The sequence below is a fragment of the Microcaecilia unicolor genome, chromosome 3 (assembly GCF_901765095.1).
Source record: "Microcaecilia unicolor chromosome 3, aMicUni1.1, whole genome shotgun sequence".
NCBI lineage: Eukaryota > Metazoa > Chordata > Amphibia > Gymnophiona > Siphonopidae > Microcaecilia > Microcaecilia unicolor.
The window spans coordinates 319308715-319324640 of NC_044033.1; the positions used below are offsets into that span (position 1 = coordinate 319308715).

The 15926-nt window shown below is 39.4% G+C and overlaps 1 protein-coding gene across 1 annotated transcript in view; it reads right to left on the reverse strand.

Annotated features, from left to right (window-relative positions):
* Positions 1 to 15558, reverse strand: part of LOC115466826 (lysozyme C, milk isozyme-like) — a 28967-nt gene extending 13409 nt beyond the window's left edge. The window contains exons 1-3 of the mRNA XM_030198372.1: positions 15469 to 15558; positions 12445 to 12592; positions 1829 to 1972 (exon numbers count right to left, since the gene is read on the reverse strand). Of these exons, the coding sequence (XP_030054232.1) occupies positions 1829 to 1972; positions 12445 to 12577 (277 nt within the window). The 5' untranslated portion in view covers positions 12578 to 12592; positions 15469 to 15558. The remainder of the gene's footprint in view (positions 1 to 1828; positions 1973 to 12444; positions 12593 to 15468) is intronic.
* Positions 15559 to 15926: the final 368 nt, after the last annotated feature.

The window sequence follows — 15926 nt, forward strand, 5'->3', positions numbered from 1 at the left end:
TATGATAAAGACCATTGGGGGGAACTTAGAGAGGGAGAGGAAGGATTAAGATATGTTCAGCTACAGTCTTTGGTTACGTTATGTCGCTGGTATCCCTTGCCAGTCAGGATTTCAGGACATACCTGAATATATATAAACCGCTTTGAATGTAGTTGCAAAAAAAAAAAAAACCCTCAGAAAGGCAGTATATCAAGTCCCATTTCCATTTCCCTTCATTGGTCAGGGAGTGCCTCCTTCATTGCTTTTGGAAGGAAGTATATAAGGACCTGTTCTGAGCAATCAGGCATTTTCTTATACCCTTCACATTAATTCAGAAAATAAAGAGAGGTTCTTGTGTGTGTGTGTGTGGGGGGGGGGGGGGGGGGGGGGGTCGATGCTTGGACACAGGCTGGGAGGCAACCTTGAAGATGACCAGCTATGTCATAAATCTACAGGAAATGCTGTTATCCCCCAGCTGGTTTGTGTTAAACACACAGCTAATGCTAAAGCACAGTTTGCTGGAGAAGAAGTAGGTGTGGTAGCAATGTTATTGATTAAAGGTAATCAATAGAAATAGAATAAAAGAAAACAGAGAAAAAAAATAAGATGATACCTTTTTTATTGGACTAAGTTAATACATTTTTTGATCAGATTTCTAAGGTAGCCCTTTCTGATCTGACTAGTATGAGACACTGACTATCCCTGATTAGGGAACTGAGTGTTAGGAATTTATATTTTGCAAATATCTTACAGAAATCTAAAACAGACAGTGTTCAAGGAGCCCAGCTTGGGTCTTAAAATAACAATAGAGAGAAAGAGAGAGAGGAATTGTTCATGTTACAGGACTTGAACTACTGATTCTTTGAACTGTGACTGATTTACCCTTTTAAAACTTTCTCTGTATTGTTTATTATTGCTTTTGGTAATAGAGATGATTTATTTTGAAGATCACAGCTAAACATTTTGATTCTATAGTGCCTTTGGAATCCACTTTACTTTTTGGTAATCAGACCTTGATATTTTTACCTCCCTTGTCCCTCCAGTCAGTGGCATAGCAGGGGGGGCTGCCACCCGGGGCGGGGCGGTTCGCCATTGCACCCCCCCGGGTGCAGCACGATGACACCCCCCTCCCCCCCCGACCAGCTCCCGCACCCTACCTTTAAAAAGAATATCGGGAGGCGAGGCTCAGCGCCTCGTGCCTACCCTGCACGTAAATGAAATGTGGACCGTCGGGCCTTCTCTAGCTCTGTCTGTCCCGCCCTTGCGGAAATAGGAAGTTGCGTCAGTGGAGGGCGGGACAGATAGAGCGAGGGAAGACCCAACGGTCCACATTTCTTTTACGTGCAGGCGCCTCCAGATATTCTTTTTAAAGGTAGGGTGCGGGAGCTGGTCGGGGGGGAGGGGTGTCGATTCGCTGAGGGGGGGGGAGCTGGCAGGGAGCACCCCCCCCTGCGCTGACACCCGGGGCGGACCACCCCTCCCGCCCCCCCCCCCTTGCTACACCACTGCCTCCAGTTCCTTTATTTTACTGTACTGGTTGTGTTCTTGCTATTCCGCCCCCCCCCCCCCCCCCCCCCCCCACTACCACCACCACCTTGTTTTAAGTACCAGCATCCTTAGTTTCTATGATATTTATTCAGTAATGATAACATACTATGCACAGAATTTGTTCCAGCACTTGCCTTCTCTCTTGGACTGGAATATCTGATCCCTGCTTTATTTTACAGAGAGGTTTTTTTTCTGATCGTATTTTCAAGTAGAACTATCATACCTCTGCTATCAAAAGAACAGAATGAATAAAATCATTGTTTACTTTTACATGCAAAAATAAATATTACATTTTACATACATGAGCACCGTATTTTGCAGGCTTTATTGTCTCTCCAACTGTTGTTGCACCACCAGTAACTGTTGATTTGAAATAGTCCATATTCAGTGGGACTGTTGTGTAATGATGTGTCATAATAACTTGCATAGTAGGCCAAGCAGGCATCTGTGAAAACCAATGGAAAGGTTTTCAGAAGACAATGAGAACAGACTGTATTGATTCAACAATGAACTGGATTCTTTGCAGGTTGTGATAACATTATGAAGGCAATATCTGATTTCTCTAAACATGCTGCATATATATGAGTGTCAAAGAACACAAATTTTTATTTAGATGCTTAGCTCACAAAGAATCAGAAGGCAATAATTGTGCTGGGAGCCACACACATAAATTCTCTAAAGAAAATGCATATAAACATCAGAAAAGTTATGCTGTCAGACCAAGGTCCACTGAAACCCCAGCATCCTGTCTCTGACAGTGGTCAGTCCGAGTCAAGCACCCAACAGATCCTAAAAAAATGGAGTTAATTTCTAGGTATTAGCAAACCTCCTTCAATCCTTTGGCAACAGATTCCACAGCTTAATTATGTGCTGTGTGAAAAAATAAATAAACTTCTGAAAATATGTTATTATAATCTGCTGGACAGTAGTTTCATAGAGTGTTGTCATGTTTTAGTATTGTTTGAAAGACTGAACAATCATTCCTTATTTAACCATTTCACCCTACTCATGACTTTATAAACTTCTATTGTATCGTCTCTCAGTTGTCGTCTCAGAGTTGAAGAGTACTAGTTTGGCTATATCCTTTTTGAGAAGGTGTGAGCAGAACTAGACTAGATTCAGTAAATGGCGCCTAAAGATAATCGGATGTGCGTCTATTGCAAACTTACCACAATGCCATTTCTTTTTGGGGGCTTTTTACCTGCTACGGTAAAAAGGGCCCTGGCAGGTAGGAAAAACGGCCCCACCACTAGCACAGGGCCCTTTTTACTGCAGTTTGGTAAAAGGGCCCATTAGAGCAGATTCCTATGCCTAACCTTAATTACTTTATTTAAATGAATATATTTTCTTCAATATTTTTCATTTTTTTTACTTTTGTATTAATCTTATTTTACTCTTCTTTTAAACATCTATTTCTTCACATGATTCCAATCTTTTACTTCTTCATTCTATCTTATATTCATTTGTTACAACTTGCAACATATCTCTTTTGCTACTTAACTGGCAGCTGGTCATAGAACGTGTAGTTCCCCCATGAACGTGTAGTTCCCCCAAATGGCTGAGGTTCTCAATACGTACGAGTGGACATGCCAGAATTCTTGCCATGTATGTGAATATTTGGAACCGAAATACTGGTTCTCTTCTCTAGAGAATTACCCCATATCTACTTAGTGTACTTCAGTAAACAAGCAGCTTTGTTTTTATGGCATTACCGTGACTCCCTGAGCACTCCTTTTACCCCAAAGGCATGTAATAGGTGTGTGCAGGATGAAATCCTCATTTGTTTAGTTTCCTGTGTCATTTATGGGATTTTTTTTCCACCCTCTCTCCCTCCTGGTTTCAGCTTCCTTGACTACTAGGAAGTGGAATTGTAGGTCACTGGACTGGGTATGACGGTGAGGTTCTGGTATTCTACAGTTTTCATCTAACAATGACTCATAATATTTCCTTCTTCAGTGAGTGACCCCTGAGGCAGATGGGTGTTTACTGTCGAAGTATGGCCCTGTGTTGGGTCTGTAGGGTCTGATGTATGCGTGGCAAGTGTCTTTCTGGTCCACCCCAACTCCTAGATTTGGATGGAAAATTCCATTGACATTTCTCATGTCATTCTGAACAATGTACACCGTTAACATGCAACCAACTACCTCATGTGCTTTTTACTTTGGATGTGCCTGGAAAATGTTTTACTTTTAATTCTTGTCTTTACAGCCAGCTTCTTTAGAAGCCTCTTGGTCTGCCTTATTACTTTTTAAATCTAACTTGCAAGTGAAACTCCCTAAAGGAAGGTTTTAATAAGACATGGTTTTTGTGGGGTTTTTTATTGTTACATTTGTACCCTACACTTTCCCACTCATGGCAGGCTCAATACAGCTTACATGGGGCAATGGAGGGTTAAGTGACTTGCCCAGAGTCACAAGGAGCTGCCTGTGCCTGAAGTGGGAATTGAACTCAGTTCCCCAGGCCCAAAGTCCACCACTCTAACCACTAGGCCGCTCCTCCACTGTTGAAGAAAGCAGGCTGGATTTTAGGTTGGCTAGGACCAGTCAGAAAAAGATACATTGCATTCTAATCCCTCAAGCCCCAATGTTCAAAACTCTGGTGTTGTTCTGAATAGCATCATAAAATACCATCGGAACAGCGCAGAAGAACAAGGCCCTAATACTCAACGCTAATGAGATGCAAATATAGGTGCATTCATAGTGTTGAGCATTAGGGAGCTCAGCGGGAGGATTGTACTGTAGTAAGCTTGGCTGCTGTGTGCATGTGCCTGGTACAACCCAAATGTGAAGCACACATTGGCATCTGTTTTCTGTGACCTAAATATACAATTTACAATTTGTTAGCATGGACGCTTATATTTAGAAGCAGGAAACAGACGCCAATGTGTGGTCTGCTGTTTCTCATGACCAGCACTTAAGGGCATGCAAGAGCTTCCTACTACCTCATATGAAATCCTCTCTTTCTGACAAGACAAGATCAAAAAATGAAGGCTTTGGATTTAAAAGTAGGAAAAATGGAACAATTAGAAATAAAAAGAGATTCAGACATGAAAAAAATGCAATCCTAACAAGAAGCTATGATAAAAGTTTTGACCTCATTAAGAAGAAAAACAGAATTCCTAGAAAATGCTGTCAGATGTAATAATGATAATGTTAAAAAAATATTTAATGGAGATTTGGGGAGTAAAAGAGGAACTTATTCCACCTTTTGCACAGGTGTACTATCTTCCTACTAATGAGCGTGGTGAACAGAGAAAACCAGAACAAGAACAGTTGTTGAATGTTACAGAATTACTTGAAACATCAGATTCGGAAATGGTTATTCCAACAACTTTAATCGTGACGGTGGCTTTGTCACCAGGTAAGTTATGGTTAATGTCTATGTATTTTAAAAACAAAGATAAGTTGTTTCTTGGTCAGAAAGTACAGATATTTCCTGATGTCTCTAGAGAGACGCAAAAGCGTCATAAACAATTCCTTCTAATGAAGCCAGGGGCAACTCAACTGGGTGCTACCTTTTATTTGAGATATCCGTGTAAGTGTTTGGTGAGATATCAATCAAACAAATATGTTTTCTTTGACCCGGCTCAGTTAACAGTATTCTTAGCATCAAAGCGAAATGAGGGTTCTTAAATATCAATTTCCCTGTTATTTAGATAATAACACTGTGTAATGTTATCCTGTTGATGTTCTTTCAGCTCTAATATGGAAAAAAAAATTTTCTGTTATGAAATATATTCCATTTTTTTTTAACATCTTGCCCTAACTATGTGGACTTGAGCAAGAAATTTCAAAAAATTTCTTTTTCTTTCCTTTTATTGTACTATTTGGTACTTTTTTTCATTCTTTTCAAAACAAGCTTTGCTTGATTATAATTGTAAAAATTGTTATAAATAAATAATTAAAAAAAGAAATCCTCTCTTTCTGCTATGACCTGGTGTTATTTTTTTTTTGCAACAGTAAGGCAGTTTTGTTTTGGGCGCTGTTTTCTGAGCATTGGGGAGGAATGCAAAATGACCTCATTTAAATGAACTTGACTACATTTGCATGCTATCTGTGCTGATTTTTTATTTTAGTTACATTTGTACCCCGCGCTTTCCCACTCATGGCAGGCTCAATGCGGCTTACATATACAGGTACTTATTTGTACCTGGGGCAATGGAGGGTTAAGTGACTTGCCCAGAGTCACAAGGAGCTGTGCCTGAAGTGGGAATCGAAGATGCTCGACATGCTCGTTGTTTCCCGTGCTAGACCCCTCTGAACACTCTGCACAGGTACGGTGCCAATGGCCTCTAGTGCCCACATTTACTTTTGAGCATAGGGGCCTCATAGGGAGAAGGGTGCAGCCATATGCAAATTGTTGAGCTTACTGTGAAAAAAGGGGTCACTGTCTACCTTTGTACTTGTAAATGTTTGTAGAGGCTAAAGGGAAACAAATCACTTTGTTTAAAGAAAGTCACTAACCCCCAGATTCTATATGCCCAAATTTGCACATGGATTGAATGTATGCACACAGATTAATTTGCTAATAAGTCATTAACTAGCAAAAAAATTGATGTCAACAATCAAATATTGTAGGTAATTGGCAGTAATTAAATTTTGCGTGTCCATCTTGCTGTGCACTGTTCTATAACCCTGCATGCCTAAATCCCCTAACATGCAACTCAAAATGGTCATGGCCAGGGGCAGGGTGGGAAATTCCAAAAAACTACATGCAAAGTTATAGAATATCACCATTCCCATGCCCAAATGCCAACAGTTGGGTGCCGGCATTTACACCAGATTTCAGCTGGTGTAAATACCAGTGCCCAAATTTGGGCACAAAAATTTTATTTTATTTATTTGTAGCATTTGCATCCCACATTTTCCCACCAATTTGCAGACTCAATGTGGCTTACATTTGCCGAAATGGCGGTTGCCATTTCCGGGTAAACAGAATTACAAAAGGTATTGCGTTAAGGTGCATACATACATGGTAACATACATGGAACATACATACATGGTAGCATACAAGGTACATAACATATATGTAATAAATCATGGTATATATGTTTACCATGTGCATACATACATGGTAAGGAAGAATACATTATGGTATTGCATGAATGTTCCTGAGTAATACATTGGATTGTAGCATACTAAGTGCTCTTCTATAAAGATTGTTCAGCTCAGAACACCCTACATAGAATAGAACTCTGCAATGATTTTTTCCGGCTCCCAAATTTGTATGCCATTTACTGAATCCATCACATAGGGCTAGATTCTATATATTTTGCCTCGATTTCTGAATGAAAATCAAAGAGCATTCTATAAAGTGCACTTTAAGGAAGGCATACGTTATAAAATATGCCAAGTGCTGTTCTGCACGACTAAATTTAGTTGCTGTCAATTACGCCAATTAATTCCTGGTGTAAATCCCAATGCCTAAATTAAGCTTGGAGCAGGTGTATTCTATAATAACGTGCATAGATTTTAGAAATACCCCTAACCCGCCCATTCCACTCCCATAACCACACACACTTTTCAACTATGTGATTTAGAATTTACACGGAGCACTTTACAGGATACACTTAGAAAGTAATGAGCATAAATTCTAATCAATGAAAATTAGTTCTGATAATTGCTTGTTAACATCCAATTATCAGCTCTGATTAGCTTGTTAACAAACTAAGTTATGCGCATTGTTATCGAATACACTTTGAATTCCGTGCGGAAATGGAGGCGGGATGTAAAGAATCCTGAGGATATTCTGCAATGGGAACAGAGGCAGTTTTTGGTGATAAGGCAAATGCCTCACCCTGATACCTAAAGAGGATAAGTGAAGTGGCCCTAGGGAAGCTGTGATTTTCAGTGATGGGTTGGTGTATAGAAAAAAAGGATGGGATTATTATTAGAACAGAATCTTGTTGAAAAGAAAAACAGGAGTCAAGACAGAAGGGACTTTTCTGCTTCTCTCTGTCAGAGAGTGAGAGAGGGCAAGATTTCCTTTCTGCAGTATAAGGTTGCAATTATAGGGTTTGGCCAAAAGAAGGCTGAAATGCAAAAGAAGTTAATATAGGGGTCCTTTTACTAAGTCACGTGTAGGCGCCTATGAGCGCCCAACAAGCGTCAAGTTGGAATTACCACCTGGCTACTGTATATCCCGGGCGGTAATTTATTTTTTAATGCGCATCCACTACATGTGCCAGAAAATAATTTTTAATTTTCTGGTGTGCGGCATTAACCAGGCGGTAAAAGGCATTCAAGGCATGTAGGTAACGGAAAGGGCTCAGGCAGTAAATAGCCATACACTAATTTTAATATTAATGCATGGCCATTTACAGCCCCATTTTTTAAAAGTCCTTTTTCCCACCGCAGTAAAAAGTGGCCTAGCGTGTGCCAATTTCATATGCCCAAACTAGTGCAGGCCACTTTTTACCATGGCTTAGTAAAAGGGACCCTTAGTGCCTGTTAAATCCATCAGCACACCTTAGTAAAAGAGCCCCTAAAATTCATAGCTGAAGAAAAAAATAAACTCCTAAATATTTCATTGTTAAAATTGATGCAAAGGAAATATAAATATAAAAAGTTATTAAACAGAATTCACTTTCATTTTAACAACTGTTCATAAAACATAGCTATTTTTTTTAAAGTTTTCATCATAATGAGAAATCTGGGATTGATGAGTTGCGTGCATGGCACTAATGATGTTGGATAAGTCTTATTTGTTTGATGTTTTTATTATGTACTGTTGTGAACTGCCTAGGTTTAAGCAGGCTATAAATTGTTACCCTAAAAAAATGAATGCAGTTTTTCCATATGGGCTTGTATAGTAGGCAAACTCATAATAAACTTATTGTCAAGAAACTTTTATCCATTCTTGAGTCTATACAGCTTATCATACAAAACAAATATATTTCCAAATTCTGGTGTCACCTCAGTAACAAGAACACCAGATTCCTCTACTGCCAGATATTGTGAGGTAACACAAAACTCTGCAAAATACTCAGAAACTATGTAGCAAACAGAACATTTCTATTTGGGACTGATGGCAGCAGGGTAGTCAAGAAACAGAGGGCTACTTTTACTAAGCCATGTAAGTGCCTACGTGCACCCAACGTGCGCCAAAATGGAGTTACCGCCCAACAACTGCGTGGCTCTTGTGGTAATTTCATTTTTGGTGTGCATCTGATAAGCGCATCTGAAAAATATTTTTTATTTTTGGATGCACGTAACGGACGAGCACCAAGTGATATTTGACACATGTAGGTCATTGCCGCCCAGATTCTTTAACGCTAGGTCTATGGCTGGCGGTAAGGTCTCAGACCCAAAATAGACACGCGGCAATTTTGATTTTGCCGCATGTCCATTTTCGGCAAAAAAAGAGGCCTTTTTTACATGTACGCTGAAAAATGGATTGGCGCGCGCCCAAAACCCACGTCTACACTACTGCAAGCCATTTTTCAGCGCACATTTGTAAATGGACCCCAGAAATAGGGACCAGTTATGATTATTTCAAGGGACACACCTCCCACCTATTGAGGACACACCATTGTATACAGACACACTGGTTGAGGACCACTAATATGGAGTGATTCCTCTCTTCTGAGAAACCTGTCCTGTCTTTCTTCTATGTTTGTGCAGCGCTGCGTACGCTTTGTAGCGCTATAAAAATGCTAAATAGTAGTAGTAGTAGATATCAGATAACAGAGGACTGTAATCCTTATAGAGACAAGTTCATAGTGGTACTTATTTAGATTTTCATGGGGATAAGAGGGGAAATCTCACCCAGCAACATCTTTCTGCCCTGGGTAGAGGCGCCAAGCACCACATATACTCAAATGACCAAAAAAGCTGGCCCAGATGGGGATTCCTGCCAAGTCAGGCCTTGAACCTTAGGATGCTCACTAGGAGGGTATTGTACAAGTGCTCGTTGTCATCCCAATTTAAATCTGAGGGTGAGCTTTTTATTTTCTGAAAGATTCCCTTCTTCCACCTCACCATTAAACAATGCTGGCTGTTGTTTGGCTTTCGTTGACCTTTTTTAAAGAGTGGAATATATTCTATTTGGGCTTCCAAAATGTTTTTTTTTTTTTTTTTAAATAATGTCCACATCACATGCAAACTTTTGACCCTGTTCCTTTTAGTTGTTTTTCTAACTAAGGGGTCATTTTACTAAGGCACACTAACAGATTTAAGTATATGCTAAATTATAAGATGCCCATTATGGTCCTATTTATTTATTTATTTATTTATTTATTTATTTTATGGCATTTGTATCCCACATTATCCCACCTCTTTGCAGGCTCAATGTGGCTTACATTTCGTCATGGATACTGGAAATAGCATTGAATATACATTTGGTTTACAGAGGGTTTTGTGTTACATGGTAGTAAGATAGATGAGGGCGTTAGAGCAGAAAGACATTATAAAACATTATAAGACAGTCTGGAAGTTTTAAGACTATACAGTTACACATGTTGAATTATACAGTTACACATGTTGATCTTTGTGATATATCTTGTCGAAGAGATAGGTTTTCAATAGTTTGCGGAAATTGATCAATTCATAGACCGTTTTCAGGTTACATGGCAGCGCGTTCCAGAGTTGCGTGCTCTTATAGGAAAAGGTAGATGCATGCATTGATTTGCATTTCAGACCCTTGCATTTGGGAGGATGTAAATTAAGGAATGTGCGAAAGGATCTTTTTGCGTTCCTGGGTGGTAGGTCTATCAGGTCTGACATATAGGCTGGGGCGTCACCATGGATGATCTATGGGCACCTTATCACTTAGCACATGCTAATCGTTAGCACATGCTAAATCTATTAGAATTCTTTAGTAAAAGGACCCTAATAGACTCCAGTTTTAAAATTTAGTGCTAGAACAATAGGAGGTTTTTTGTGTGTGTATATTTTGCCTAGAGTCTCCACCATCTTTCCTTTCATATCAGGTCTTGTGTATCAGTAAGGAATAGTTCTAGAACACATTCTCCTCTGACCAATTCCTGGACCAACTGCTCCATAAAGCAGTCACTTATGGCATCTAGAAACTTTACTTTCCAAGCATGTCCTGCTGAGATATTGAAATCTTCCATTATTATTGTGTTACAGAATTTGATATCCTCCCTTATTTCTGTTAGCGTTTTATTTTCTTCTATACTTGTTTCAATCACACATAGAATTTCTATCCATAAAGATTCCACATGGCATTTTGTTTTCTACGTATCTTCATTCTTGTTTGACTGTATGTAATGTATAAAATATAGCAACACCCTTCCATCAATCTGAACTACCTTGCCATTCTGATATAATTTTTATCCTGGTGTCACACTATGCCATTGTTTTTCTTCCTTCCACCAGATCTCTGAGATGCTTATTATGATATTCCAGTTCTCCCATCTTAAATTTTATATTTCTGGCGTTCGCATAGGGTCACATTCTATAAATGGCACCTTAAAAATTGTTGCCGCAAAACCATGTGACTTTATAAACTACACTTAAAGTTATATGTAGTTTATAGAATATGCACACATGCCATTCTTGAGATTGAAATGTATAGGCGCACCCATTTAGGCCACCTAAAACCAAGACTAAATACATGCGCCTAAGTTAGGCACAGATTGGGTGTATTCCATAATGGTGTGCATAGATTTTTGAAATGTCCACAACCCATGGTCACATCCCTTTTTGACTGCACGCATGAGAATTTACATGCACCGTGTTGTAGAATATGCCTAGAAAGTTGTGCACGTAAATTCTAATTAAAGCCAATTAGTGCTGCTAATTGGTTGTTAAGTACCAATTATCAGTTCTCATTGGCTTTTTAATCAATTAAGTTGTACACACAATTTGACCATAAAGCCAAATTAGCATGCCCAACTTATGGTGCCATATATAGAATTTGGGGGATACTGAATATGTAAGGAATACATTTTATTGTATTTAATCCAGCATGGTAGTTGACAGAGATAATTTAGAATCATTTATCTTTTTTTTTTTAATTTAAATACTTCTGGGCTACCATAATCCCCCCCCCCCCCCCCCCCATTGGAATATTCTAATTTCTGCATTTTGACAGAATCTTCTAAAGATGCTATACTTTGAACTGTGTGCTCCTGAGTGACTATTGACCACCCCCCCCCACACACACACACACATAGGTTCTAGCTTAAAAGTTGCTATATCTCCTTTTTAAAGGTTAGTACTTTAGCCATCCTCAATTAAAGTGTAGCCTATCCTTCTGGAATAGGTTCCATTTCCGCACAATGTTGCCAAGTTCCTAACAAATCGAAATCCTTTTTCCCTCTCCACTTTCTCATCCATACATTGAGACTCCTGCTTTGCCTTCTGAGAACAGTACCATAGAGGTTTTGATTTCAATTTTCTACCTAAACGTTTAAATTTCCAGAACCTTCCTCCTGCTCTTTCCTATGCTATTTGTCCCCACATGTACTAAGACAGCTTCTTCCCAGCACTGTCTGCAGTCCTTCCTAGGTGATGTGAGGTCCTACTACTACTACTTAACATTTCTAGAGCGCTACTAGGGTTACGCAGCACTGTACAATTTAACAAAGAGAGACAGTCCCTGCTCAAAGAGCTTCCGCCTTCACTCCAGGCAGGCATGTTACTAAGCAACCCTCATACACACCAGCCACCCAGCCATCTACATTTCTAAGAGGAGAGAATCAAAACACTTTCAGGCATGAAATAAAGCAGGATGTACAGGAGAATCCTATAAGAGACAGAAAGAAAGGGAGAGAGACAGGGAGCTTGCAAGAGAGAGCTATAGAAGAAGTGGCAGAGATGACACAAAATAAAGGGGGGAAAAGAAGAGTAAAAATGTGGCATGGAAATGGAAAAAGTAAACAGTGTGTGTGATATAAAAAGAGACAGATGGACAGAAAGGGATGAGAGGAAGAAGAAGAAAAATAGCACTCACAGTTTGCAGCAGAATAACCCTTGTATCCGTCCAATCCAGCCCATCTTGCAGCCTCAACCACTTCACATTTTCCTATGGCTTCACATTTCAAGATGCAGATGCCAAGAAGGGCAAGAAGAGTGAGAGTCTTCATTTTCTCAGAAGAGAGCTGAAAATTGAATGAAGTAGGGGAACTCTTCAAAATGGCAATTGTAGGATTAGAATTAAAGATAATGAAGTTAGTAAAGCAAATTGACAAGAATTGATGACAAAAGGAACTCTTGTCCTGCAAAGCTTATGTGTTGATAAACTGTAGAGATGCACATTCTTTTAAAAATGATGAGGAAATTGGCTTGGAAAAATGAAAATGAAATGAATGAAACCATTTTCATTATTTTTTCTTTAAACTACTACTATTTAGCATTTATATAGCGCTACAAAGTGTACGCAGTGCTGCACAAACATAGAAGAAAGACAGTCCCTGCTCTCTGAATGACTCAAAAGGCCAATTTGTTTTTAGCATCATTGTAGTCTATATGGTCAGGAAGAAAGCACTTCCCTTTTTTTTTTGACACAATGAGGCTTGGTAGTGCATGACCTTTGGGATTAGAGGCTGAAGACTTGCAGTAGAAGCCACATGTTGCATAGCTAACATTGGAGCCAGGAAATTGCTACCCTCTGGGCAGAAGAAGGAGAGCTATGCACCTAGAGGAGTTCAGCAAACCAGCAATAGGTATCTAAAAAGGGATACACTGCATGATGATCCAGTGGGCTCCTCTGGGTGTATGCTTCACTTATTCACTGGCTTCTACTTTGACAGCGCAGTTCTTGTGGCTTTAGATGTAATTTTCTAGCTGCTGCTCTTGAGGCTCATAAGTTTGATCCCTGGTGAATTTGCCAACCAGCCTGAGCCAGCTTCAGAAGTATTAAGGAAGAAGTAGCAGACACCTGACCTACCATACAGACATTTTCCATGTACAATGGGCATTCATGCTTGTTACCATTTTTGTTTCAATAACGTTTGATGGTCAAAGCAGATTTTACTCCTCAACAGCCCTTCCACCCTATCCTTTACTCACCTGCGCCATAGCTTGCCTCTCTTACACAGTCTTTCCAATAGATCCAGAACAGCATTTTAGAAAGGACGTCCAACTCAGAATATAGATGCCCAAGTCAGTACATCACAAATGAATGTCCATTTTAGAACCTGTTCTAAAATACATGTGTGATGGATGTCCATGTGCTAGAAATATCTAGCATGAACATCCATTTTACAAACTGAAATGTCCAAATCATGAACAAGGAAAATGAATGTCAGTGTGGCAGAATAGGGTCATCCTTCTAAAATGACCATACAGACATCAATATAGAGCAGAAGGATAGCGTAGTGGTTAGGGCAGTCGGCTGTGACTTGGTGGACTTGTTTTAAAATTACATTTCAAGTGTTTCTAATTTTTACTTTTGAAATTGTGTGAGCCCTCCAGGAACAGAAAAATACCCACTCTTCCTGAATATGTAAGATACCAGCAAGCCTGAAGTGCTGTACATTCAGGTAGAGTAGTTATTTTTCTTCCTTGGAGGGCTCATGATTAAAAAAAAAAAAAATATATATATATATATATATATATATATATATATATAATTTTATTTTATTTAATTTGGCAATGTGGAAATGGGTCCTTTGGTTTCCAGTCCACTGCACTAACCATCAGGCTACTCCCCAGATCTAGCTGTCATACAGCCTAGTATCTCTTGCCTATTTCACATTTGGGGAGAAGAAAGGGGACAGTAATCACTAGGGTAATAAGGAACTTTGATTTCTCCAGTGGACAGATGCTCATCCAGAGCACCTTTCTGTAACCTGGATGTGCAATGTACCAGTTCTAAATGACAATGTCCATCTTTTTATACATGGAAGTCCCATCCCCTTCTGTGATCAGATTTGGATGTCCATATTTTGGCCCCTCCCTAGTGCTGCCCAAAACATGCTCAGACCACACCCCCTTACTATATGAATATACTGTAGTGTTAGACATCCATATCCTGGATTTGTATAATTGGGATTTGGATGTCCGTGCAATATGGACATCTATATGCCAATTTTCAGATGTCTAAAAGAAGAATAGAGCTTCTAAAATAACCACCATAATTAAGCAATTTAAATTAGGATAGGAAAATGCTGTGCAAACTGCATTGCTATATATAGAGCAGGTAATATTGCCCTTATGGACTAGATTCTATTTATGGCGCCTGAAAAATCAGTGCCAAAATTATTCGCACCTAGGTGTATGCTGTAAACCGTGCTCAGATTTAGGCGCGGATTATAGAATATGCCTAGCCAGTTTATAGAATACACTTAGCGGTCATGCCTGCGTCTATTCTAGGCGCATCCATTTACGCCAAGTAAAACTCGGTGTAAATACTGGCACCTAAGTTAGGCATGGAGCAGATGTAGTCTATAATCGTGAGCACAAATTTTCTGAATGCCCATGATCTGCCCATTCCATGCCCCCTTGTGGCAGCACACATTAGAATTTACATTTACCACTATTATAGAATTTTGATTGCGCTATATAGAATCCAGAGGTCTATGTATAGCTTTTGGCAATGATTGCTGTCTACATATATTCAGTTATGGTGCCTGTTAGGATTATGATAATTAATCCTGTGTTTGTACTGAGTTTCTGGGTTTTGTAACCTCCCTCTTTTTTTGAGATTTTTTTTTTTTGTAAACCACTGTGAATCCAATTTTTGAATAAAGGTCAGTATATAAGAACCAGGTAGAGTAGAATAGAGGCACTGAACAAATGTAGAATTTTTAATGCCATGGCCAGCTTTTAAAAAAACTTCCTTCTGTAGCTGAATACTGACCAGTATATGTGTTAAATTAAACAAAATAACTCACTAGTACATTACCTAACACAATCATACATAAGAGAACCAGACAACAAATAACAAAACAAACAAAAAAAGGGGGGAAAGAGGCCAAGGAAATAGGTAAAGAAAAAAAACCCAAGCAATTAATATATATATGAAGAAACTAACCTTATTGCTCACTGTTCTTTGTGACTGAAGTTGCTCCACAGAGGTAGATAATTCCCCTGAGCTCTTCCACCCTTTTTATCTCTGGCCACCTCACTCACCAACAAATCAACACAAACTGGGCAGAGCTAGAAAAAGATTAACAAATTTGGGGCATTAGCCAGAATGTTTAAATACCGGAATACTGAGATTTGTTTGGCATAATCTTTCTGTTTGCTTTATGCTCTTTTCTATTTTATCTATTTACTAGTAAAAAAGCCCCGTTTTTGATGCAAATGAAACGGGGGCTAGCAATGTTTTCTTCTGTGTGCATGTGGGAGTGTGTGTGTCCCTGCCCTCTGGCCTCTCTCCCCTCCTCCCTCTGAGTCCTTCACTGTTACAGAGCCAGCGATTTGATTTCGTGCTCTGCTGTTTTCCTTCACTGACTGTGTTACAGAGAGGGCGGGGCAGACACTCATAGG